Genomic DNA, 26,334 nt, shown 5'->3' with positions numbered 1-26,334 from the left:
TAGAGATTTTTGTTTGTTATTATGAATTTTTACTTTTATTATCTATGATCAGAGATTATGAGTCAAACTATTTCTGTTTTGTTCTTGTGGTGGGGAGGGTGGATTGAGTTTTTCCCTGTGAGCCACCACATGGTGATTTTTTTCTTTTAATATTCTCTGGGCACTTGAAAAGAAAGTATATGGCATTCTGAGTGAAAGCCAAAGTACTCAAAATGATTTGCAAGACCTTATATGACCTGGCCCACCATTACTTGTCTGATCTCATCTACGACACACCTCTTCAGTTACTACACACTTTGTTAATATGCCAGATATGCTCCTTATCAGGCCATTGCATTTGTCATTTCCTTTGCCTGGAACGCTCTTTGCTAGGGATCCATGTGGTTTCTCTCTCCCCTTCATCTAATTTTCACTCAGATGTCATTGTAATAAGTCATTTCTTCTAAGCACGTTTCAACATCTAATATACATTTTTACTAAACCTCCCCATGCCAACCCCAGGATGTAAGCAAGAGTTGTTTTTCTTTCCTGTTTATTCACTGCTGTTATTTTTCTGATAATTTAGAAGTTTTATAGTCTGTAGTTCTTTCATTGGTTATCTTTATAATTTTAAGTAACTTCAATATTTTGTTTCTTGTTTTACCATCTGTAGACCAATACCTGTTGATTACGGAGAGAAAAAAGAAATTAACATGCTTATATTTACTCTCATGTCCCATTTTTCCTACCACAGGATTCAGATTGAATATATGAATGGTAGTTGTTAAAAGAATATTTTTATAGTTGTTTTTATGACTTTAAATATATTGTGCTGAAAGCGCTATTATTACTTCATTCATCTGCTTTGAATAGTTTATCTGCTTTGAATCCACACCCCTTCCAATATCAACGAGGAAGAAATTAACAGACCTACTTCGTTGCTTTCTCCTGATATTTGTTGTAATATTTCTACAATGTCAGGATTTCTAATATTTACATTCAGTTCTATAATTTAAATCTCCCATTCATTTAAGTTTAGTTCTACATTTAAATGGATTTAGTGTTCTCCGCCATCCTTTACTGTTATGGCATTTGATTGATTGGATTTAGTTCTTAGGAACTACTCCACAATAAGATAAAGGGCTTTTTCTACAATATAAGTTAACATGGTTTCCTTCATTGAGAAAGCCTTGCTATCCAAAAAAAAAAAAAGTCAGCTGAACTAAGCTGTGTGCTTTAGTTCAGTGTAATGACATTTTGTGCAAGTTCTATATTTGCATTGTGGACTAGTAACAGTTTGTGGAACAGCATTAGTCCATAGACCACATTTGAGACCCACTGTTTACCTAGAGAGCTGAAAATATGCTTCCTTGACTTTTTAAAGTCTGATATCCTCCCAGACAATGCAAGGACTTAGCCCACTTTAACTCCATTACTCCTTTCTGCTATATATACTATTGTTGTCATGTATTTTAGTTCTATATATGTTCTAGACTCCACAAGATATTATTATTTTATACAGTGAGTATTAGTTGAGATTTTCCTACATATTTACCTTTGAGTTGGTCTTCATTCCATCCTACATCTCCAAGCTCCATCTTGGATCATCTTTCTTCTCCTTCAAGAAGATTCTGTAGTATTTTTTAAATTTACATCTACTGGCAACATAATCTTAAGTTTTAGATTGTTATCTTTTAGATTGTTTGAAAGTATCTTTAATTCATCTTTACTTTTAAAGGATAGTTTCACTGGGTATAGAATTCTTTCAGCACTCTGAAGATATAATATTATTATTTAAATATTTTAATATCCTGTGACTGTATCTTAACCCTTAAAATTAATCACCAATAAAAATATGTTTTAGCAGGCTTATGACCAGAAGAACATTAGACGAAGAGTTTATGATGCTTTAAATGTGCTAATGGCAATGAACATAATTTCAAAGGAAAAAAAAGAAATCAAGTGGATTGGCCTGCCTACCAATTCTGCTCAGGAATGTCAAAACCTGGAGGTAAGTGGGGAAAATCTGTTTATAAAAAGTAACTTGCTTTCAAAGTCATTTTAATTTAGAAATAGTTACATAATATTAAAATATTCCTAATTTTTTATATATCCTGTATCATTTTTTAACAGATTTTTCTGTTTAGAATTTTAGAACTGGAAGGAACTTTAGAAACATGTAATCTGACTGATGTCCTGAAGAAATAGGAACATAGAAATTAAATGATTTGATTTTTCCTGTTCCTTAGAAATCTTTATTTTATTCTAATTTAATTCTGAGCACTCTAATAATAAAATTTTGGTGATTCATATAATAGGAGTAACATTTTATTTGATGTAATGCTTGCTGTATGGACCAAAAAAATGGATTAAGCTGCCTGTTTATTTCTTGTGTTTAAACTTTTACTTTTGACTCTAAAATCAGTGGCAACGGAATGGTATTTCTTCCTTATCTTTATCAGAGTGGTAATGATACATTTAGAATGTTCAGCAGTTACATGAATTTGGAGATGGTGCCTGCAAAACCATTTTTTGTTCCGTTGACTTTGATCATTATAGAAAATCTTTCCTAAATGAACATGTGCCCTACCATACTGTTTCCAAATTGGTTTGATATAATTTTACTCTTGTGGCCATAAGGGGGGTAAACTGAGGTTAAATACAGCTTATGGAGATAAATCTGGTTGATTTCATATTTTTCTCAGTCTGTTTTTACGCCCAGCAAATCAAAAATTATTTGGTATCATATTTGTGCGTGGAGGGAGGAATCAGAGATTCATCAGAAGTTATAGAATAGTTCTTCATATGTTACAATGGAAATGTCCTCTTTTTCTCTTTCTAATAGAGTGGAATTTGAGGGTCATTTTAATTACCAGTAATATTAAGCTAATAACAAAGACTCAATGAGCAAAAATCTATTTGCATCTACTATGTGCTTAACCAAAGATTATACAAGACAAAATTTCTGATCCCAAGGAACTTTCATGCTAATTGAGGAGAAGGAAAATGTAAGAGTTACTAAAATGTGATTACTATGTATGAAGGGTGTATGTACAGATTCTCTGGAAAGAGAGGTAAGGGAGGGCTTTACCAAGAAAAAAGTCTCTAAGCTCAGTCTTGAGGGAAGAGTTTGCCAAGTGATTTAGGGAAGGGAGGGTCTTCCAGGCAGAGTTCCTGCAAAGGCTGAGGCATTAGAAAGCATGTCCACATGTGAATGTGGCCAGAGTACAGTTAGGACCTGATCCTATAAACAATGGGAAGCTACTGAATTATAAGTAGGAGGGCTGATAGGATGTGTTGTGCAAGATCACTCTCCTTGAGAGTTGGAAGCTGAACTAATAGGAAGACGAGAGAAATTGAGGGGATGGATTGGAGATGGCCTGAGTGAAGGCAGTGACAATGTGGTCTGAGTAGTGTTTTTAGAGGTAGAATCAATTCAGCTTGGCCTGGTTGGATGTGGAGCATGAGGGCCATGTAGAGACGTGGCTCGTCATAGCTTCAGATTCAGGGTGAAACTCCTGCAGATCTTTTCAAATCTAAGAGGCCACACAGGTTTTACAGTCAGTCTTAGTAACTTCGGATTAAAGTGTGGTAGTGGTTAAAGGAACAGTGAGAGAGAGGAGACTTCTGGTGCGGACTAGAGTAGATGGAAAGCAGGTAAGGAATACTTCCTTGGAGAAGACAAGAAAGATGTCTTATTTGATGTCATTGACTTTTGCCCAAAGAGATAGTGAGGAGCTCATTTATAAGGAAATGCAGACCCTAATATCTGTTTTCTAGGTAATTGTAAGAGTAAGGAAAATAATAGTTGTTCAAAGCTAGGAAATTGTCCCACAAGGATGTTTCTTGTGACAAGTGGGAATTGTATATTGAATGCGTAAGCTATCTGTATTAGCAGCTGTGCCCATTTAAAAGTCAGCTAAAATAGAATATACCAATTTTATAGCAATTTTACCTCCATAATAAAATAGATAATAAATAAAAAATGAAAGAGAAAGGTCAGAGAAATGTGACATGGTTTAATTTCTCTTATCAGGGAAGTGATATTTACACAGGTGAAACAGGAAATTATACAAGATAATATAGGATTAAAAGTTAACTTCTATATGACCAGGGCCAAGTATGGAAACGTTAGAGGTCCTTTGCACTATCTGGAAGGAGAACATTAGTACTGAAAGTTCTGCTGAAGATTTTAACCCTAGTGGGAGGGTTGAGAGCCTGAGGTAGAATAAAGAAGAGGAAAGACTGAGAGGTTATAGCGAGATGTGCTAGTAGTGGAAGGCAGGGTGACAGTGTGTAGCAGGGCCAGGTAGATCCATTCGATTTTCACCTGGTAATTTTCTCTTTTTTCAATCATAATATCTAGTAGTTGGTGATAGTTTAAGAAAAGTTAACTCATAAGAGTGCAAATTGGCGAAACTTTTTGGGGGCAGACTTTGTCTCAGGAGCCCCATATACTTTGTGTTTTCCAACAGGGTAAAAAATGCAAATGAATGAATGAGTATATGAAATGTAAAGTAAAAATAAACGTCAGTTAAACTGAGATCTTAAGTGAGATCTTACTTTATTCTTGGGGTTGTGGGGGTGGGGTGGTTAATACAGCAGAGTAATAGTAGGATCTCTGGAACAATGTGGCTTAGGTTCTTGCCATGCACTAGCTGTGTGACTTTGGACTGTTACTTAATACTCTATGCCCCCATTTCCTGGATAACAACAATACTTACCTCACACATAGCGTTTTGCGAAGACTGGTTTAGATATGGGGTATAAAATACTGAGTTGAGTGGGACACACAGAATAAGCATTCACTAAGTGTTAGTTCGGTCTGACTCTGTTAGAACTAACATACTAAGTATTCATTAAGCAGATGAATTTCATTGCTGATAACATTTCGCTGTCTTCTCTACTCCCTTATCCCAACCCCTGCCTCCCAAAGAGGTGCGATTTGCTTTTATTGACATTGATAGTTAAAATAGGTTGCATTTCTCTTAAGAAAATTCTTGATATTTCAGAACTGGAGCTTGAAAATGAGCAGTAACTTTATACTCTATGTATGTTCATGTTATTTTGTTACCTATGTTTTAAAGATAGAGAAGCAGAGGCGGATAGAACGGATAAAGCAGAAGCGGGCCCAGCTGCAAGAACTTCTCCTGCAGGTAAAGACGCTGGGATGTTTTTCATTATCCTCCCTATCTGTATTCTGTTTCTTCGCTTACTTGCTTTTAAAGTCAGTGTGTTCTACTTTGGGTACCTTCGAGTAGTGTCTGGTGAGACCACACTGTAGGGCAGCCTCCCCCACAACTGAGCCATTGACATCTACATGGTCCACCTTAAGCTGATTCCATCTCTCACCATCATCAGGGCTCCACAGCAGCTCACCTGCCCTGTGTGCGACTTATATCATGCAACAGTTTACTTTTGACACTTATCCTTACTCTGAGCAGAAACTATTAGGAGTCTTTGTGTGTATTTTAGCCTTAATTTGGAATACCAAGACATCAGGCTAGTTAAATTTTAGGCACATTGAATAAAATAATCAAATCCACTATAATACTTACCTATAAATAACAGAATAACATGAAATGATTCGGTAAGCTTTGTAGAATTTACTAAACCTTAAAATGCATTTTTGTTTAAAAGAAAATTAAATTTTATTATGTACTAAGGATCCCTATATTTGTACTTTTTTGGATAATTGCCCAGAATTTGAATGACTTTTTAAAAAATATGATAGAGCCTTTATATAAAATTATGTGAGGTAAAATCACAGGGTAGATGGACCCTTTTTTTTTTCCTACTTTTGGTAATTGTAGTTGATGTAAAAAGTCACTCCGAACTGTACAATAGGGACGTTTTCAATCCAATCAAAAGAAAAAAAATTTTGTAAAATGAGTCAGAGTCTTTAATAAGCAGATTGTCTTTATTTGAAAAGCTTTCAACCAATCATAAAATCAACTTTGATTTGAACAACTATAGGTCATTTAATTTTTGGTATCATCCACTTCTTTTAAATAAAGACAAGCAGTAAGTTACCAAATATTGTAGCGAATTTTTTCCTAAAATACTCACTTCATCTAATGGACATAGTATGTTAAGTATTCTTAAATATTCCAGATTTTCCTTTTTCACTTTCTAGAAACTTATATTTGTTTTTCTTTCACATTCATGTACAAATCAAAGGGGCAAAAGAAGACCATTTAGCCTTTCCAGAGATCTCTGTCTGGTCTGAGAAGGATGTGGGTCCAGGGCTGAGGAGTAGCAGCAGAGGAGAGCAGAGACTTCCCAAACATAGGAAGCCCCAGAGATGGTGTTCCTTCCCGATTAGGCCATTTCTTTTTTTCTTTCTGTGTTCTGTGTCTACTTTTCGTAAAATTCCATGGTACCTACCCAAAGAGCTACTGCTGGAGGGGGCAGGCATTTTATGTATTTCTTTTATATTGGATTTCCAAATAAGGTTTTGTTTGAAGAGAAAGTTCTGTAGCTTTAAACAAAACAAAAAAACCTTGACATCTCACAGTTCATTCCTGCAGCTCCTCCCTCTAGAATCCTGCTGACTTGGAGGACTGGCCTCTCACCCCTGCACAGTCACCTTCTTCCCCTAACTTGCCTCTCTGTTATCTCTCGGTCCCTAAACCCCTTGCTGGGCCTCTCTCACATTTCCTCAGAAGTCTCAGGGAACATCTTGGAGTTTGATTTTTGGCATGTGTTATTTAAAAAATCTGTTCCTCGGGATGCCTGTTTGTTTATTAGAAAGAATGGTGCTGAACAAGATCGCACTCATGTATAGGAGACTTCCCCATCTCTAGATGGCCAGCACCAAGCATGAAGTCAAATATTTTTCCACTGCTTACCTTTGTATGATGAACACTGTATTTTTTTAAGTCCTAAATTTCTTTTCCTCTCTAAACAAGATCTATAGAATATTCCAACCCACAGACAACCTAGCTGTCAACATTTATAAAAGCAGGTCTCTCTACATATTGAAATGAAACCCAAAGTATAATTGAAAACAACTACTTCTGCTCTTCTGGTAGACATATTAGCTTATTTCCTCCTAGTGGTTTGTTTTTCTTTCTTTCATCAAATAACATTTGACGAAATGTCATAGAAAGTAAATTAAACAAGTTATCCCTGAACACTAATAATTTGCCATGGTTAAGCTAGCTTAATTTTTTTTTCACAGTTAATGTCACAATTCACTGACATCCCATGGCATAGGTAAGTTTTACTTAACATGCCACCACATTGCTTTTATCCTTAATGTCATCAAAGAGGAGTGCTGTGAGTACATTATAGCTCTGGAGAATCCAGATACCCTACTTACGTCTATACGGTGTCCCTTCAGCCTTTAAACTTTTCCCAGAGCAAAATGTCTGAACACACCAAAAGCGGTTCAGCCTCTGAAATAGATGTTAATGAGCTTGGAAAGAACAAAAGCCTGAAGGAAATCAATGAAAGGGTAACAAATAAAGCAATCAGTCCAAAACCAGTGGGATGCGAGTTTTCTTTTTACTATCGAAATAACATTATATATGTTTTAACTGCTCTCTGAAACATATTTGATGTTATTAAGTTGTACACAATATTGACCGATGAATCAGAAAAGTATAAGAGCTCTGACTTATCACCGTTTATATTCCCTGCTTTACCAAGGCCCTCCCATGAGGCCACATGGCTGGGCAGAGTAGGGGAGGATCTCCCAAGGTGCTTTTTCGAGTAGAAGGGAAGAGAAGCTAGGCAGAAGTATTTAAACATATCATTCTTTTCTCAGTTTTACAGCATCAGCATATTTTCCCTCAATATTAAATGAGTTAAGCAATAATTATAAAGTAGCCTTAGTTCTTTAGCAGCAGAAAATAACAAAGAAGTGTGACCTAGGTAATGTTTGGTAGTGAGACTGCTAGTGGTAGTTTTTTGATAGTGATTTTTGAACACTGTCAGGGCTAAAATAAATTAGTGTTTCTTCTGTTTGTGCATTTTAAAAGAGTAAATATCCACTTTCCAGGGAGATAGCATCCAGCTGTTTTAAGATGATAATAATCTTAAAGTTTAGTTAAGGCTTACACCCTAAAATAAGCAATCCTAGGGTAAGATTGCTGAAACAGAAAATAAAGTCATCACTACTGGGTGAAAAGATGGAACCAGCTGATGAAAGGGAATGAATGGCTCTGACTTCAGGAGCTTTTAAAACCAGTATCTATTTCCCAAGCACATGAAAAGCTTGAATTGTGTAAGGTCTTTCTGGCTGTGGAATTCTATGATGCATATGTCATATTAAAAAGGGGCGGGGATCACCTTCTTTGGCTTTTGAGTAATGGTTATAACTAAAAGTAGGAGCAAGACTCAGTGTAGAGATTCAGGCCTTGACATATCTTATCATCAGTGCTAAGCCTCAGTTTCCTTATCTGAAAGATGTCAAGTGGGGAGAGAGCTGGGCCACATTCCAAACTGTGCCCTAAGGAAGTTCTGTGGAGGAACTTAAGGGGTGAATGAGGGCAGAGCTGGCAGGGCTCATGACCCCCAGCCAGCCAGAGCAACACTGCTTTCGTCTGTTTTATATAGTGGGTGTCCCATAAGTTTCATTCAAAGAAAGGGTTCTGTGGCTTTATAAAGTTTATGTATCATTGGGCTAGACGATCTAAAAGATGTATTCAACCCTAAAGTCTTGGGAGTCTGTGTTAGAGAAACAGAAAACATAAGCTCACGTGGTGTCACTTTCACTGTATCACTCGCTCTAAGAAGAGTCACAGGTGCCACTGGGCTCTCTCAGATTTATAAGATGCGTTTCTATGGATAAGGGAAATCATGAGCTCCCTTATTTACATTAGGATGATGTTAGATATCATTTAAATGTATATTTTTCCCCTGGATATTTATTTATTGAATCAGATCATTCTAATCTTTTTTTCTATAATGTTTAACTTTAATTCACTCATAGGTGGAAGGCCTCTTTAAACGCTCTAATTTTAAATTACATTATAAGCATATTTATCTTAATTCATTTAATTCCAAGTCACTTTTCCACATTAAAAGACTATAATTTCTTTATTGGTCATTACAGCAAATTGCTTTCAAAAACCTGGTACAGAGAAATCGGCAAAATGAACAGCAGAACCAGGGCCCTCCAGCTCTGAACTCTACCATTCAGCTGCCGTTTATCATCATCAATACGAGCAGGAAGACAGTCATAGACTGCAGCATCTCCAGCGACAAGTGAGTGCAGGGCTAGGGGAAGATTGCATGCTAGCTTTCTGTTAACAAACACTTAGCATTTAAAACGAAGAGGAGTGTACTCCATTTCCTGAATTCTACAAGGCTGACTTCCTTGGGGCACGTGAAGCACTTTTCCAGCATGGAGTGTGTCCTCAGTCACTCCCCTTTTGCAGCACCCAGTCTCATGGCTGGCACCGTGCTGCCTGTTGCCTGCAGAGTGGTACCTGGACCCTAGTCAGGATATGTGTATATGTGCATGCGTGTGGTATAACTGGGCGAGTAACTGCAGTAAGGTCGACCATCAGTGAGGGCCTGGCACAAGGTCCGTGTGCGGTGATTCACTATCATAGTCTATTGTGGAAATATGTTAGATCAACATGTGGCATTAAAGCAATTAATTGTTTTTCTGTGTCACAGTTGACTGTGCATCTGTTTATTAATGGATGAATAGACTTGAAAATGCTAGATGTGTTCTCTGCTTTCTTATTTATCTTATAACTAAAAATTTATACCTTTTGACTACCTTCACCTAATTTCACCCCACCCCCTTGGCAACCACCAATCCGTTCCCTGTATCTATGATTTTTTTTCTTTTTTGATTCCACAAATAAGTGAGCTCATACACTTATTTCGTTTAGCATAATGCCTTCAAGGTCCATCCATGTTGTCACAAATGGCAGAGTTTCCTTCTTTTTTTCTTTTTATGGCTAAATGTTTCATTGTGTGTGTATATATATATACACACCACATTTTCTTTATCTGTTCATTCATTGATGGACACTTAGGTTATTTCCATGCCTTGGCTATTGTAAATAATGCTGCAATGAATGTATTTTTTCAAGATAGTGATTTCCTCTGCATATATTCCCAGAAGTGGAATTGCTGGATCATATGATATTTCTATTTTTAATTTTTTGGGGAAACTCCATGCTGTTTTCTATAGTAGCTGCACCAATTTACAACCCCACCCACATATTTTTTATATTTTAAGTAGGATTGATGATACTATTCATCAGAAAGATTGAGAAGTAGCAGTTTTCAATACAAAATTTACATATAATTTATTTTACCCTTCATGAAAATAGTTTATATCCGTGGTCTTCAGACTGCGAGCAGTTATCATGAGATAGTTAAGAGAAAATAGGGTACAGAGTGAGACAGACACGAGTGTGGATTATGGCTCCCCCATTTAACTGCTTCAGAGCTCTGTTTTCTGAACAAATCAGGATGATATCAGGGCCTCCGTCACTTCCTAACCTTGTGAGGATTAAATGAAATAATGCCTGTAAAGGATCGGATTCAAAGCAAGCACTTTATAAATGTTAAATGCTGTTACAAAGGGTCAGCGTCTAATTTATCATTCAAATTGGGATACATTTGAAAGCAAAAGGAAGCTCAGTGATCACATAAATACCAAAGGCAGAGCCCAGGACTGTCCCAAGGAGATTGGAACTTCTGGTCGCCTCAGAGCTGCAGCTTTGCCCTTGGGCTTCTTCACCGTCCCTTGTTTTTCCTAGTCTGCTGCCTGGCAGTGTTGCTTCCCCCGAATACAGAGATTCTGGGTCACTTAAATAAGAAGGTACCCCCCCCACACACACACACACACACACAAAAAGACAAAGAAGAAAAACAGCGAGTGGGGTTTTCAGAAGTATTTGATAATTAAAACTATAGGCACAATTAGAAATAGTAGAGACTATGTGGGCTATGAAGTCAGAAGATCTGTTTTTAATCTTCCCTCTAGCTATGTAGTGTCTTAACCTCTCAAAGATCTCATTCCTTCCTTTATAAAAATAAGTATTACAGTATTGAAGTTGCTGGTTTACAAAAGTTATAGCTATATTCATAAAGGGCTAGCCCAGTGGTCAGTAAACGGTAGATTCTATATTGCTATTCACACACTTGGCAAATTTTTTACAAAAACCTGTGTCTAAAAGAACTAACGTAAATAAAACTGAGAATTCTAGAGAGTGGTTAACATACTTTCTGGCGGGCGGGGGAAGAAACCTGTTAGAATTCCAGTTACTCTCTCCTGTCAGTCTCTTGTTTTGTGGGGAATTATAAAATTCTCTTCTTCGGTTGGTCTTCTAAGTCTAAAAGGAGTAGCAGGAAATCTGGGAGTCATTGGCCTAAGGGTTTTATGGATTCTCTTCATCCCGACTGGGGTCTAGTAAGGTTCCCATCCATGGGTGGTTACTGACTGACTCATGCTCCTTCCCGGCCCTTCCCTGCGTGGAGAAGAAGGAGGCCCTAAGAAGCTTGTAGAAGCTTGTTATTCAAGATAGGTCCTAAAGCCTTGTCTTTCAGTTACTTTGGAGATGCAATCTTTTCTCCTTAATTAGCCAGGAGGCTTTCCCACTATGAGGATTAAATTTACAAAACCATCTGTTCTTAAACCATGTCTGGATTCATGTCTGTGGCAGGCACTCGCCTCACATTTTTTGTGGGAGTTTTTCCTGGAAATTTGTCCATGTACTTTATTCAAGTTCGTATAATTCAAATTATTTAAATATGGCATTTTGCTTTAAATTCTGATTTTTGCCCTGATCTAAGATCTAGCATAAAAAGTTTGACCCTCACATAATTTTAATAGAGAGCACTTCATGACAGTGTGAACCTACCATTGTTCCTGTGCTCTGTCCCTGTAAATCTGAGGCCTGTGGGTGAAGGTGCCCCAGGGCCTCGCCTGAGAGTTAGAATGGCTCTTTCTTCCTACATTCACTTCTTTATTGAAAGCTTATGCTAGGAAGCTGGGCATCCTGATTTAGTCTTTTTCAAGAACATTTTTTTTTTTTTTAGGCGAGGCAACCTTTTGTTGACTTCACAAATTGCAAAGACCTTGTCAGTTTATAATCCCTTATTTTTTACTCTTTTATGCCTACAGCACCTGGTCTTCCTAGGTGGTCTCCCATCCATGTAATAACCAGACCCAACCTTGCTTAGCTTCCGAGATCAGACGGGATCGGGCTTGTTCAGGGTAGCATGGCTGTATACAAGAACATTCTTAAGACATTTTACTCCTTAGACCCTTAAGACAGGATTTGGGGATTGGTTAATTTGTGAAAAGTCTTCCATTTATTGTTTATCAAAGTGAGCCATAGCTAACATTTAACTCATGAAATGAAGTAAGCAATCAGAATGTTTTTTCTTAATATGCCAACTCATAGTAAGGTTATATTAAAGTGGAAATCTTTCTTAATATTTTATCTTTTGTGTCAAATCTGCAGACAACTTTAAAAATACTAGATTTAGACTGGAATTTCTATTTCCAGTTTGCAACAGCTTAATTAGGGCTAAAGTTTATGGACTCCTTTTGTCTGTCACAAGAAAATTGTTTTAATTAGGAAAGTGGTATATTTGAGATGTCATCTACCCAGAACACAGCAAAATGACTCATATTGCTCTGAACAGTAACAGTTTCTAGGACAATACCTGAACTGAGGCCCTCATTCTTTTATGTAGCATATTGAGTACAAACCTGTTCAGACTTCTCGAACACGTGGAAAACCCCATATAATTTTGTTTCCTGATGTAGGTTTGAATATCTTTTTAATTTTGACAACACCTTTGAGATCCACGATGACATAGAAGTCCTGAAGCGGATGGGGATGTCTTTTGGCCTAGAGTCAGGCAAATGCTCTCTGGAGGATCTGAAACTTGCGAAATCACTGGTGCCAAAGGCTTTAGAAGGTTATATCACAGGTATGTTCAGTAATGCTTTCACATGTTGTCCCTGATTAAATGTTCAAACCCTAACTTGTTAAAACCTTTCTCCCTTTCTCATAGAAAGTTAGTTCAAATCTATTCCTGTCCTCAATTCTGTGCCTTTCCCTACTTCTTTAAATGTAGCCACTCTTGAATTTCTTATTTATTATCACTTGCTTTTGGTTAGAGATACAAACACAAATATAGTAAATTGGAAACAATTTATTATTTAGTTTTGTCTACCCCTGATCTTTATATGTAAATAAAAGCAGCAATTCTTCAGTGATTTGATTTTTTTTTTCACACATCATGTTCTTTAGATTTGCCCATATGATTTAATGTAGCTGTAATTCATACATTTTTACTGCTGTATAGAATTCCATTATGTGACTATATCACAATGTATTTGTTCATTTTACTAATGATAAACCTTTAGTTTGTTTTTCTAATTTCTTGATATTAAAAAACAGTCCTACTTTGAACATTCCTGTAACTATATCCTAGTGACCAATTTGTTTTCACCAAGTTACACTCTCACCTGCACCATGGAAGCATCCTATTTCCCCAGTCAGCTGTAAAATGGTGGTGTGATTTTTTTTTTAATTGGAATTTAATTCACATGCCATAAAATACACAATATATTTTTATTGTAAGATTTTATTTGAGTCAAACTGACCACATGTGCTGGGGAGCAATCTATCAAATGCTTCCAAATACACCATTTTAAAGGATACGATTCAGTGGTCTTTAGTATATTCATAAGGTTGTGCAATCATCGCCACTAATTCTAAAATATTTTTATCACCCCAAAAAGAAATTTCATACACATTGGCAATTATTCCCTATCTCTCCCTTCTTCCCAGCTCCTGCTTTCTAATCTGCTTTCTGTCATTATGGATTTGTCCATTCTGGACATTTCATATAGATGGAATCATGCAATATGTGGCCTTTGTGACTTTTCTACTTAGCATAACGTTTTCAAGGTTCATTCATGCTATAGTGTGTATCAGTACTTCGTCTCTTTTTATTGCCCTTGTATGATACGCCACATTTTGCTTATCCATTCATTATTTGGAGGACATTTGGAATGTTTCTACTTTTTGGCTATAATGAATGATGCTATGATAAACATCCTTGTACAGATTTTTATGTGAACATAAGTTTTCAGTTCTGTTGGGTGTATACCTAGGAGTAGAAATCCTGGGTCATATGGTAACTCTATATTTAAAATTTTGAGGAACTGCCAAACTGTTTTTCAAAGCTGTTGTACCATTTTACAATCCTACCAGCAATGCATGAGGGTTCCAGTTTCCCAGCATCCTTCTCAACACAACACTTGTCATTGCCCATCTTTTTTATTATCGCCGCCCTAGTGGATGTGAGGTGGTATTTCACTGTGGTTTCAGTTTGCATTTCTCTAATGACAAATGATGTTGAGCATTTTTTCATTGCTTATTGACCATTTGTATATCTTTCTTGGAGAAATAAACGTCTGTACAGACTCTTTGCCCATTTTTAAATCGACTTTATTATGAATTAAAAGGGTATACTTAAAAACAAAAGCACTGTTTTGCATATTCTATGATTCAGTTTGGTTTTTTTTCCACTAATTCGGAAATCTTCTTTATGATTGTCCTAATGTCAAGAATTAGGAATATTCCGCACAGATAATTTGGATGCATAAACAGTGCTCCTGCCTTTGCTTTTGGCCATTTCCTTCGTAATAAGTATTACCACCTAGAATTTTGCATCGCTGTTTGAAGGCATTCTCATATTAGTTTTACGGTGTGTTAAATAGAAGTAAAGAAGTAGCTTTTATTTTGTTTTATTTTACGGTTTGGGCCCTTTGGTCACAACACAAACGTCTGTCGATTGAGATTTGGTTTCTGCTGGGTTTAGTTCTTAAATTGGCACCATCCACCTCCTGCAAAGGTGACCCCATTTTCTTGCCCCTCCGCCAAGCAGTCCCGTTATCTTCCCCGCACACACCCGCTCTGTTCTCCCCACACTTTCCCAGAGCAGGACCTGCTGTTTTATTAGCAGCCCAGTCCTCCTGGCGGTCCAGCCAGGGTCTAAAGAAAGGGCTTACTCAATAAATCACCAGAACTTTGTTTTAGCTCATTCTCATTGTAAAAGCTCAGGCCGATTAGGCAAGCTCTGTGGTTTTTATCTCTTCATGACCTCATTGGCAGATCAGGCTACAGACTTTCTGGTTAGTTCAAAAGAAGAAACGTGTGCCTTTCGTGTGCAAAGGGCCAGAGGGGCTCTTAAGATGGTGAGAACCATTGTGTGGGTCCTATGATCATGTGAAAGAAACTCAGGCTTTTCAGAGCCATTGTGAAAAGAAAGTTTAATGTGTTATGCTCACAAACAAAATAGCTGTGTTCAGACAGAAAGTTTCCATATATACTAATTAATATTCAGTATGGGATTCTGGCTTTAATTTTATCTTGTACAGACTTGTTATTTAATGTATTTAAAGTCTGCTATTCTTTTTAGAATTGAAGGTCTTTTTTTTTCCACAGCTTCCTTAGTTAGCCTGTGAGAAAAGGTCCAAAAGGCCGTTCTAAAATCAACGTAGTCATCTAGCTTACTTTTTCCCAGCATAGGAAGCCTCTCACTCGGTCAGACGGTGCCAGGATAGCAGAGATTCCAATCCCAGTACACACAGTTTTCTTTATTTATTTTTGCACAGTAATTACAGAACTATTGATTAAATAGCATAAAAGCTCATTTTGGCAAATTACATTTTCTGAGTGTACGTTCAATTTTATCTTATAATGTAGCTCAAAGGATTTCTTTTTAGGAATGTACAGGTAGGTAGGTAGGTAGAGAGAGAGAGAGAGAGAGAGAGAGAGAGAGAGAGAGAGAGAGAAAGAAACTCACTATTTTGTAAACGCACTCATTCAGTAACATTTAGATATGTTCCAGTCACTGCCTTCCTTGAGCTAACATTTTAGATAAGGAGACAAGTACTAAACAAATAAAATTACAATAAGAGTTGATCAAGGTTGTGATGGGAGAAATATGGTACATGCATAGAAAATAAGATCAAAAGGATATACCCAGAATACGGCATGCAGACTGAAACAGGAATACCTGTCTGACCCTTGAGAAAAACGTGACTGCTTGTGACCTTTTAAAATAAGGGCTAGTTTGAGTTATAAGCAAAGGATACTGGGGAAAATAATAGATCTTTGATGACTTGTATCACTGAATTCACCCGTGGGCACTTGAAAAAGACGGTGCAATGGGAGTTTTGGTAAAAATCTTTCTGTCCTCACTGATACTTCTGGTTTGACTTTCTCTTTACCACTCCTGGCTGTGGCTTTTAACATCCACAGTCTCAGAGTCCCTGAGTCTTTTGTGATGAAGACAGCAGGTGTCCAGGGTAGTATGGTGATCCCTGTACTCAGTGAGCTGCCCTCTCCTATTGAAATTAAAAAAAAAAAAAAAAAGGAATGAGGTTCTAGGATTCGTTTAATTTGAATTAATTCTTTCTTGTTATAGTCTGCTTTCGTATTTTTTTTTTCTCTCTTATGTTCTAGAAATTTTTTTTTTTTTCCAAGCTGAGGAAACCTGGGTTTTTCTGAGGGCGGGAGACTCATCTAACTGTAGTTTAGAACAGGCTTATGATGCCCTTACTTGTCTGCTTTCCTCACCCTTAACGGTAGCAGCCACAGAACTTGCAGAGGCTACCTCTTCTGTTTTTGTTTTTTTTCCTATAGATATCTCCACAGGACCTTCTTGGTTAAATCAGGGACTCCTTCTGAACTCTACCCAATCCGTTTCAAATTTAGACCTGACCACTGGTGCCACCTTGTCCCAATCAAGGTACGTATTTTTTCAGGGTTAGAAAGGCAAGCCACGGAGCCTCGTCCCTCTCTGAAGGGGAGAGCCAGCGTGTCACTGCCAGAATAGGTCCTGAACAGATTTTGGCAGAGCTCGCCAGGGGCACCTCCTTTCCCACGTTGTCATTCCTATTTTACCAAGCTTAAAACATACGCCGCATTAATGAGCCTGTGTGTTTTTAATTGTTTGCTAGTGTAAACCAGGGGTTTTGCTTGGATGCTGAAGTGGCCTTAGCAACTGGGCAGTTCCTTGCCCCAAACAGTCACCAGTCCAGCAGTGCGGCCTCTCACTGCTCCGAGTCCCGAGGCGAGACGCCCTGTTCCTTCAATGACGAAGACGAGGAAGAAGACGAGGAGGATTCCTCCTCCCCAGAATAAAGACAGGAGGAAACCCACGTTTCAATAATATTTGACGCTCGTGTGTTTTTAGTGTGAGCTCTTGTTTTTGAAATGATTGCTTCAGTCTTTGCCTTTGTTTGCCCCGTGTGTTCAGTGAAAACTAGGGAAACACAATAAGCAGATTACACGAAGGCTGACATGATCGAGATGAAAGTTAACGTAGTGTGAGTGAAGACTCTGCACAACAGAGCACTAGATCACATCTCAGACAGAGTGCGCTTTCTGAGGTGATAGAGAGGGGATAGTCCCAGAAGATTGGCAGCACGAATGAAGCTCGTTTATCTTCCTTGAGGTGGGGGTCTTTGTGTTCTTGCACGCCCACGCAGCCCTCCTTAGAATTAAGATTGCTACAGGGAGCAGCGCTTGATGATTATGTTTCTCTAGTTTCCCTCCCCTGCCTGGGCTGCCTTTTACAAGGCACAGATGAACATGAAAAGTCCCAGCGGGGGTGACTTGTACAGTGAGGGATGTAGATGGCAATCCTTGTGGCCTCGGGAGCACAGATTGAACTGCTGAACTAGTTGAAAGTCTAGTTGAGGTGCTTTACGCATCAGCTGCCTTAGACGGCTTCTAGAAAGGAGCGAGTGCTAATTCTTAAGTACTTAAGTGATATTTAGAATAATTTATAGTAAAGCTGAAATGATCATTATTAGCCAATGCATTTGGGGCATAGAATTGTTTAGGGCTACTTCTGGAAGCCAACATAGAATAGCATTTCTGCGTGCATTAAATACTTTGCCAGCACTGCCTTTCGCCAGCGTTCTAAATCTGGAGTTTTACGGAGAAGGGAATTGTGTCTAGTTTTAATCAAAGCTATGCATTTCATATAGCGTTTTCATTTACAACAAAAGAAATTCTGATGACCGAATTGCTTGCTTACCCCTGCAGTAATTGTATTTCACTCATCGTGCAATTGAAAATGAACCAAATGTCATTGCTTTTAAAAGATGTATTTTTTCAGAACATGAACAGCAATGTTTTCCTGTACCTGTCACCTTTTGTACATTTTCATGAATCAAAATGACCTTATTGGGTTTATTCCTGGGTAAATTGCATTTCAAACTAACCCGATGTCGTGTTTCACGGAAACTGTCGTAAAAATGTTGAACTCTCTAAATGGTTGGGTTTAAGCGCGATACCCAGTGTGTTACTTCATAGCCTCAGAGCCAAAGATGCCGCTGGCACCCCGCGTGGGTGTGTTCACAGTTAACGTCTCCGAATGGAGGTGTGTGGAGACATCTGCCACCATGGCCAGACCCCGACTTGATTTCACATTAAGGCCTTGAAAAGGAGCCCATAATAATGGAAAATTAACTCTAAATCTTTGTTTCGAATCATTGGGATTTGCCCCAGCTGATACATCTAGCATCTGTGGGCCCAGCACCAAGCCCAGCACCTTTTCTCAATCCCATGGGGGAAGCGTGGGTGCCTTAGTTAGGATGCCTTTTTACAGCTCTGCCACTGTGCTTACAGGGAGCCGCAGGTAAAAAAACTTGGCTGACCTAAAATTTTGATTAGGCCATTAAAAACTAATCCACAAAAACATACAACTTTAAGTTCCTTGGAGACAAAAAACTCATTCTGTCAGAAATGAGCCATCGTGCAGACTCAGAGCATTCGAGGGGGCACAGATAAAGAGAGGCAGCCTTCAGAGAATTCCGTCTCAGCCTGAGTTCCGGGGCACACCCCTGCGGCTGGACAAATGGGAGGAGTCGGAAGCTGCAAAGGCCACAGCCGGTCCCCATGGGCCTCCAGGAGACAGTTCTGACAAGGAGATTGTCAGCTGCACAGTCAGGTGAAACCAGGCTTCCTTCCCAACTGTCCTTAAAGAGGCCGCCTCCTCCCTTAACAACCCTCACCTTTCCCATCTGTGTGCTCAGAGCGGGCCCAGCAGCGACCTGGTGAGGCCAAGGGCTGCCGCAGCTAGCTGTTCAGTCTTCAAAGTATTGCGATTCAGCTCTCAAGGCTTGTACATCACCGTTCACTGCTGGCACATGAATCCTAACCAGCCCTTTACCAAATAGTGAAATCCTTGCTGGAGTTCTTGAGAAACCATCCCTCCCATCCTTCCTTCCTCCCTCCGTGTCTCTCTCCCTCTCCCTCTCTGCCGCTATCAAACTTTAAATTGATATAACATGGGTTTAAAAGAAAAAGCAACCAAAGACTCTTCGTCATTGGTGCCCCATCATCGGCCATCCCAGCCACAGGTGTGTGGTGTTTGACTGGAACTGGCCTCTGATTCTCAGTAATATTTTGGGGTTACTGCCGAGGACATCTAAAAGAGTCGCCCTGTTGCTGGTGTAAAGCCTTAACCTGAGCAGAAAACTAGGTGGAGATGTTTAGAAAGATAAATTCTGTTATTCTCCCTAATCTCTCCTAAACAGATCTGTCTGGGTCTAAAGCTCAGCCCTCGGTCACGATGTCACATAGAGGTCAAAGTGAAAAGATGTTAGGTTACAATACAACAGTGAGGCTTCTTTAGAGGAGCAGCACCCCGGGGGGTTACTTGCGTGCGCGCATGTGCACACATGGACACCCCTCTCGAAGGGTGCTGGTCACACTGCTTTCTGGGGAGTTCTAGAGGCTTTTCCGCCCCTTGAGGGTCAGTTTAGCTATGACTCTTTCAAGCACATAGTGTCGTTCAGTCAGTAAATTCTTGCTCCATTTAGCACGCGCAGGCGGCATCAGGCCTGCTGTATCTGACCGTGTGTGGGAAGGGCAGTGCTGCCAGGGTTCACAGCAGAGCTCGAGGCACCCCCGGGCAGCTGCCCAGGCTTTCCTTCACCCTTCCCCACTGTGAAGCGTCTCATCCACTTAATCCTTTCATGCGATGACAAGGTGATAAAAGCAGCTTCTCTGAGTGTTGCTATACACTGTGCCTTATGACCATGGAGAACGTTGCCGACGAGGTGGCAAAGGAGGTGCTGCCACAGTGATGCACCCGTCAGTGATGCCCACTGCCCCTGGACAACTGTGCAAATGATGACCATATGTTTCGTTTCCTTCAATTCTGTGTAGAAGTGGCAGGGAGAAAACTTTATGTAGTTTTACCGGGCTGAAAGGGGATAACTCCACCTCCTCAGCAAAATTTACAGTGGTGACCATACCCTGCCATACTTGAAAAATAATGCCAGGGTCAGCCTTCCGACAAACAAATAGCCCATGTCTGGTCATTTAAATGGAGATAGTTCACAGAGGAGTTGCTCACTTGAGCCCTGCAGACATCGATAACTCAGCTGTTTGCTAAACCACAACTCTGGCCACTTGGGTTGAAGAGACAGCAAAGTTGCTCTAAGTGTAGACGTAACTTAGGCCCACTGTCAGAATGCAGTGGGGGTGGGTGTTCATGGGGGCAGGGTTAACCAGGGAAGGGACCTGCCTCAGCCTCTTCTACCATAATCACCTTCGGAAGGAGAGAACCTGGTTAGCTTTATCAGTGATTCATTTCAAGGGTCCTTTAAATACCTATCTAGCTCCCTGCCTGAGGGCATGTAAGAGAAGGGTCCCTACCCAGCAAATCTGAGATAGACCTAAGACTGTGAGTGAGCCCTGGACAGTGAATGTAAAGATTTAACCCTTCAGTAAGCATTTGAATACAGAACAGAAAACATTCAGATTGATCAGTGCTACCGGAAAAAAAAAAAAAATGGTAATGGAACAATAGGCAATAGGCTACTTTGACTGGAGGTGGCCAAGGAAGGCCCCCCTGAAAAAGTGACATTGGTCCTGAATCAGACAATTGAAAGACAGATGTCTCCATACCTTAGCATGCCACTCTCTCCCACAACGTGCACTTGGAATCGCTACTAAATTCCAAAGGCCGCTCTGTTTTAAGCATACGTTTTAGAGACTGTTAAGGAATCTTTAGGATTTAACAAAAAAAACAAACTTAGCTATCAGCAGTATCCATAAACCAAGAGAAGATTCTAACTAACCCATGAAGTTCTCATTAGCTTCCTTACCTTCCAGTTGAACGTACACAGGAGAAAAGTAATCACTTTTCTGGGTGTTTTCTTCTAGTTTTATAAGTTATTGGATATGTAAAGATCTACTTTTTGTATTATACACATAAAGTGTCAAATTTTATTCTGCCTATGGACTGGCTTTAGTGGGGCTGAAGACTACAGAGGGCCATTTTCCCAAATAGGTTCCCCGTTTTCATGCACACAAAACAGTGGTTCCCAAGCACTGATGATCCTATCTGTTTATTAGAGGCCCACAGCGTGTGCCAGGGCCCTGCACTGTGCAGTCTGAGGGATCCTCAGAAATGTTCCTCTCTGTCTGATTCACAGTAGAATGTTCAGTTTGACTTCCACTCAAGCCAAACACTGTTACTCCAAAGGAAAATGTCTGATGTTTGCTTAAGATTTTTACCTTTTCCAAAAAATCGATTTAAATATCCACATAAATCATAACATTTCTCAGGAATGAGCCTCTTTACATAACCAAAATATCTCTGAAAAGTTATGCTTAGATAACCTTTGGGGTCCAGTTTTTCCACATAACTCTACACTCACACTCTATGCTAAGGAAATAAAAAATGGGGCACAAAACTTTGACCTTCCAGTTACGTCCTTGGAATCCCTGATAAGTACAAAGCTTAAATGGTAGCAAACATCCATTCACTCGTCATGGGGCTGAGACAGGAGAAAGCATCCTCATTTATATGTAGTCTGCGCAGCCGTTCTCAGGCAAGGTAGAAGCTCGTCTCATTCTTATATGGCCTTTGCTTTACAAAAAGGCCTATGGAAGTCAGCGCTGTCTTGACCTCTTGCTATTCCAGTAGAATGGACTTTGGTCCTCCCTGCTTACAGCTGCATTTACTTTTTCTTTACCAAGGGTCTCAATGAGAGAGAACCTCTTTCCACCCGACTCATTAAGACAGGAAACAAGCCCAGAGCTTGACTGCCTAATGTCCCTCAGCCTGTCTGGCAGGGTTCTGGAAGGACCACTTTGCCTCCTGAAAACTGCCCTCACCGCAGCCCTCCCAGGTGGCTCTGGGATTAAATCAGCCCTGGCACACCAGGTGCTAAACAGGCGGGCCACAGAAGTGGGACTCCACTCGTGAGTCCCAGCATGAGGCTGTGGTGTCAGCTTTGGGCCTCTCCATTCAGAAGCCCCCAGGTTTAGACAGTCACCCCTGGGAAGAAACACTCCTCCGTGGGCGACAGCGGTTACGCACACAGGTCACTGGTAGGGGGCTTGAGAGGTTTAAGTTGCCATCTGCCCCTTCTGTACCGCGTTAGCTTGTTTCTGTCCATGCCTGTCTCAACGAGGAAATTTCCCCAGATCATTTTTTGGGTTTTAAAACTCATCACTGTCACTTCAAACTCACCATTCTATCACTGTATTATCTTCACATGCCAGGAACCGTCTACTAACAATTGGCCTGATTTTGCTTGTTCATGACTGGAGTCAAAGGTTTTTTTGTTTTTTTTTTTAATACTAAGAAGTTTGTGAGGACCCAGATACTTTTCTGTTGAAAGACTTCTGAGCAGCTGCAGTTCTGTTTTTCCCAGTAGTACCATGACGGGTTCAACCTTCCAGTGTCCTGGAAAACAGAACCACCAACTGGCGAACTGCACTAGCTGCTCAGGCAGCCTGGACTCTGAAGACTGTGGTTCAGTACTGTGAGGTCCTCGGGACGTTTTGTTGACCACCGCCATATTCGACTTTATGACGAAAAGAAAAAAAAAATGTGAGTCCGAATCACTTGTTTGTTCACCTTTTCATTTGGAAATACTTTACCCTGATCATGTGCTATTAGGTTTTTTCTCAGAAAATATAGTTCTGCTTTTTTTCTGCGTGAAGGAAACATCAGGGTGCCACACATTTTCAGCAGTTTAAACAAGACAGATAAGGGAAAAACACCACATCTGACTTGCCTAACGTAGACTTTATTCGACTGAAGTACCTAACCTAATGTGATGTATTATTTTGTAGCATCTCAAACTTTGTAAATAAATACCATTATTTTTATATGGAAATTTTATAGAAGAGCTTATTTTCCTGGATACTTAATTTCCTGGATTTTCTGAAATTGTTTCTGACAGATAATAGACAAGTCCTAAGCAGTGTTTCTCTAAGGATGGTTCAAGGACCACCTGCAGCAGAATTGACAGGGGTAGGGGTTAAAATTTTGCATCCCTCAGTCCCACCCCAGATACTTGGAAGCTCTGGGAGTGGGGCCTGGGAAGCTGTATTTTTAATAAACTCTGAGTGATGTGTTTGTCCATTAAAGTGTATCTTTCTCCATTCTATAAGGTTAAAAGAAGGAAAAGGAAAAAAAGCATCTGAAATGAGTATCAGTTGTGCTTGAGGATAAAAAAATATTAGACTGATGTATGATTTGAATGAGATGTACTATAGAAAAAAAATAAATAATTTAAAATGTTGTTGTCTCATTATTAGCTGGTGGTTGTGGGGTTAATGCATATTGTGCAATGCCTGGTCCCCTTCCTTTAGGACCGAGACACTCCCCCCGCAGCTAAGTTCCTCCCCCAAGAACTATCCTCAAGGGGGTTGCCTTTCCTGAGCTCATACCCACAGCCAGCGAGGGGGCTCAAAGCCCAGTCTCCTTGCCTCAATTTGGTGTATCTGAAGGGCGCCTCACCCCAATTTCAGAGTTCCTCATGGAATTGGCCTGTTCCTCTGGCAACTGCATCATGGTTCATCCCATCCTGCTTCCTACACTGTTTTACAGATGGTGTTTCTAGGAGCACTCCCCAATACATGGACACCGCCTGTCCCACCTATGGTGGAAATAGGTTAGATATGTAAAAGTTTTTCTGCACTTATTCATAAAGACATATGCACCCCTATGTTAATCGCATCATTATTCACAATAGCTGAGACATGCAAACAACTTAAGTGTCCTTTGACTGGATAAAGATGTATGTATATGCAATGGAATACTACTCAGCCATAAAAAATGAAATATTACTATTTGTGACAACAGGGGTAGATCTTGTGAGTATGTGCTAAGTGAAATAAGTCAGATGGCTAAGGACAAGAACCATCTGATTTCACTTGTGGAATTTATTTATTTATTTAAAAGAATATTTTAGGCAAGGCAACCCTTGGTTGACCTCACAGATTGCAAGGGCCTTGTCAGCTTATGGTCTCTTACTTTTTTTATTTTTTATACACCTACAGCCCCCGGTCTTTGTAGGTGGTCTCCCATCCAAGTACTAACCAGGCCCGACCCTGCTTAGCTTCCGAGGTCAGATGGGATCGGGCTTGTTCAGGGTAGCATGGCCGTAGACTCACTCATGGAATATAAAACAGCAACAAACGAACAAAAAAAACCCCTTCGTAGATGGCAGACAACGGAATGGTGGTCACCAGAATGGAAGGGGGTTAGGAAGAGGACGAAGAGGGTAAGGTAGTCAAATACAAGGTGACAGAAACTAGACTTATGGTGGCGCACGCACAACAAATAGAGTATACGGATATAAAGTCCACCTGAAATTTAATGTTATTAATCCTTTTACTCCCAATTAATTTAAAAGTGGGAAAAAAGGCTTTCTGTGTTAGAAACCTATGACTTTACATCTTTTTAAGGTCACCTTATAAGGTAATATAAGGAATGTCTTCATAGTCCCAGAAACAGACCTGAATACAATTTTTAAAGAAGATGCTTATCTACCCTTTACACCAAACCAGCATCAAAGAGAACAACTACGGTGGTGAGTACAGAGTACAGAATGCCGTGCTTCCAGGCCTCAAGCAGAATTTCTTCTGGCCTCAGGGGCTACAGCGGTGCCTCAACATCTCAAGCAATCCCTACCTGCCCCAGAGAGAGGCAGAAGCCTGTGATAACACTATCTTCTACGTTCCAACAAGCAGAGCAGGGTGCATGGTGGGTACGTGGGTAATCAGAAGATGCAGAAGAGTTTGGAGCAACTTAGGAATCACAGAATAGGGTCAGATCGTGAAAAGCAACACTAGGAAATGGTTAAGAAAGCACTCACTTGAACGTAAACAGCCAGTAAAGAAGGCATCTTCCCATGAAGACTTTCACTTGAGTTCAGTAGACTGCGTAAGTGATGGCAGTGGTGCGGAATGTCCAGTGTGGAAGTAGGGAGTTAGGGCCCACACCCTTATCCTAGGGATTTCCTAGAGTGATGAGTCCATGATGGTATTGTGCCCTCTCTGCCCGTTCTATCCCATAGTGCCATTTTTTAGTGCCATTTGGTTAATGTGTCCAAGGATCCATGGAAATAACACTGGGTCATTTGGTTCTAAGGAAGTGCTTTTGCTTTTGTGACCATGTGGTCTTGAGATGTGAAGGACGACTGGGAGTGTCATCAGTAGCCATAGGACGCACCTGACCAGGGAAGAGCCCAAGCAGTTGTTTACTTTAATAACCAGCATCTTGAGCTAGGCTCTGCTGAGGTGACAAAGCATCAAAGATAGCCTCAACCAAGAGAGTCTTCTCTGGGAGACGGAACCCCACTGACAATGAACTTTCAGTTCCTTTTCCCAGAAGCTAGCTATTTTCTCACCATTCCTTCCGATGGACGAACTACTTCTGTGGTTCCAGAGTTCTTCCATTTCTGTGTCTTCACTGGAGCACTGGCTCCTCTTACCTTACTGCTGCTTACACCATCGACACCTCCAGCCTTCTCAGTGTTCTTGCCTGCGGGGCAGGCTCCCTCTGTTGTTCATACTGTGGACCGTTGCCAAGTGCCTGGGAGCCCCTGATCACTGCCAGCTCGACCTTCTTCCTGGGAGGGCTTTCCAGCTTCTTGCTGAAACTTGCTTTTAAGAAATCTTCTCAGAGTATAAAATGCACTTTGGCAAGGATCCGCCTGTATCTGGGTGGGTGAAACCAATCCCATTTAATGCAAGCTAGAATTTGCCAGAACCACTTTCTCACTTTCATGCAAATCACTCTCTGACATTTTTGCCTCTGGGGCACAGTAACTATCACCCAACCACTTCCTTCTTGCTTCTTAACTCCTACCTTGCTCAAGGGGCCTGAAGTACATTGACATCTACCAAGCTCAGATTTGTTTTCTTCCTTCATGCCCTAGTACTTGGCCATGGCCCCCCTCCCCGAAAGCCAGAACTCAATTAGAATTCATGAGAAGAATATGAGCTAAAGCCTGAAAATGATGATTCTGAAAGATACCATCTCTGCAGGAACTATTTTCAGGTTCTGCTACTAATAGGCTTTTTTTTT

General features: G+C 40.0%; 1 protein-coding gene and 2 pseudogenes across 5 annotated transcripts in view; 1 reads left to right on the top strand and 2 right to left on the bottom strand.

Annotated features, from left to right (window-relative positions):
* TFDP2 (transcription factor Dp-2) overlaps positions 1 to 23,541 on the top strand; it is a 145,361-nt gene extending 121,820 nt beyond the window's left edge. For 4 of the 5 annotated variants that reach the window (XM_039837344.1, XM_039837346.1, XM_039837347.1 and 1 more), the window contains 6 exons: positions 1,844 to 1,990; positions 5,067 to 5,135; positions 9,041 to 9,192; positions 12,728 to 12,894; positions 16,626 to 16,731; positions 16,943 to 23,541. In XM_039837344.1, the coding sequence (XP_039693278.1) occupies positions 1,844 to 1,990; positions 5,067 to 5,135; positions 9,041 to 9,192; positions 12,728 to 12,894; positions 16,626 to 16,731; positions 16,943 to 17,126 (825 nt within the window). In that variant the 3' untranslated portion in view covers positions 17,127 to 23,541. The remainder of the gene's footprint in view (positions 1 to 1,843; positions 1,991 to 5,066; positions 5,136 to 9,040; positions 9,193 to 12,727; positions 12,895 to 16,625; positions 16,732 to 16,942) is intronic. The other variant, XM_039837345.1, reaches the window with a different exon arrangement.
* LOC120582512 (uncharacterized) lies at positions 12,068 to 12,186 on the bottom strand (annotated as a pseudogene).
* Positions 23,542 to 24,293: 752 nt separating the features above from the next.
* Positions 24,294 to 24,412, bottom strand: LOC120582467 (uncharacterized; annotated as a pseudogene).
* Between the last annotated feature and the right edge of the window lie 1,922 nt (positions 24,413 to 26,334).

The sequence above is a fragment of the Pteropus medius genome, unplaced genomic scaffold (genome assembly GCF_902729225.1).
Source record: "Pteropus medius unplaced genomic scaffold, Ma_sr-lr_union100, whole genome shotgun sequence".
Taxonomy (NCBI): domain Eukaryota; kingdom Metazoa; phylum Chordata; class Mammalia; order Chiroptera; family Pteropodidae; genus Pteropus; species Pteropus medius.
Note: the sequence above shows the minus strand (reverse complement) of the source record. Positions and strands in the feature narration are given on the sequence as shown.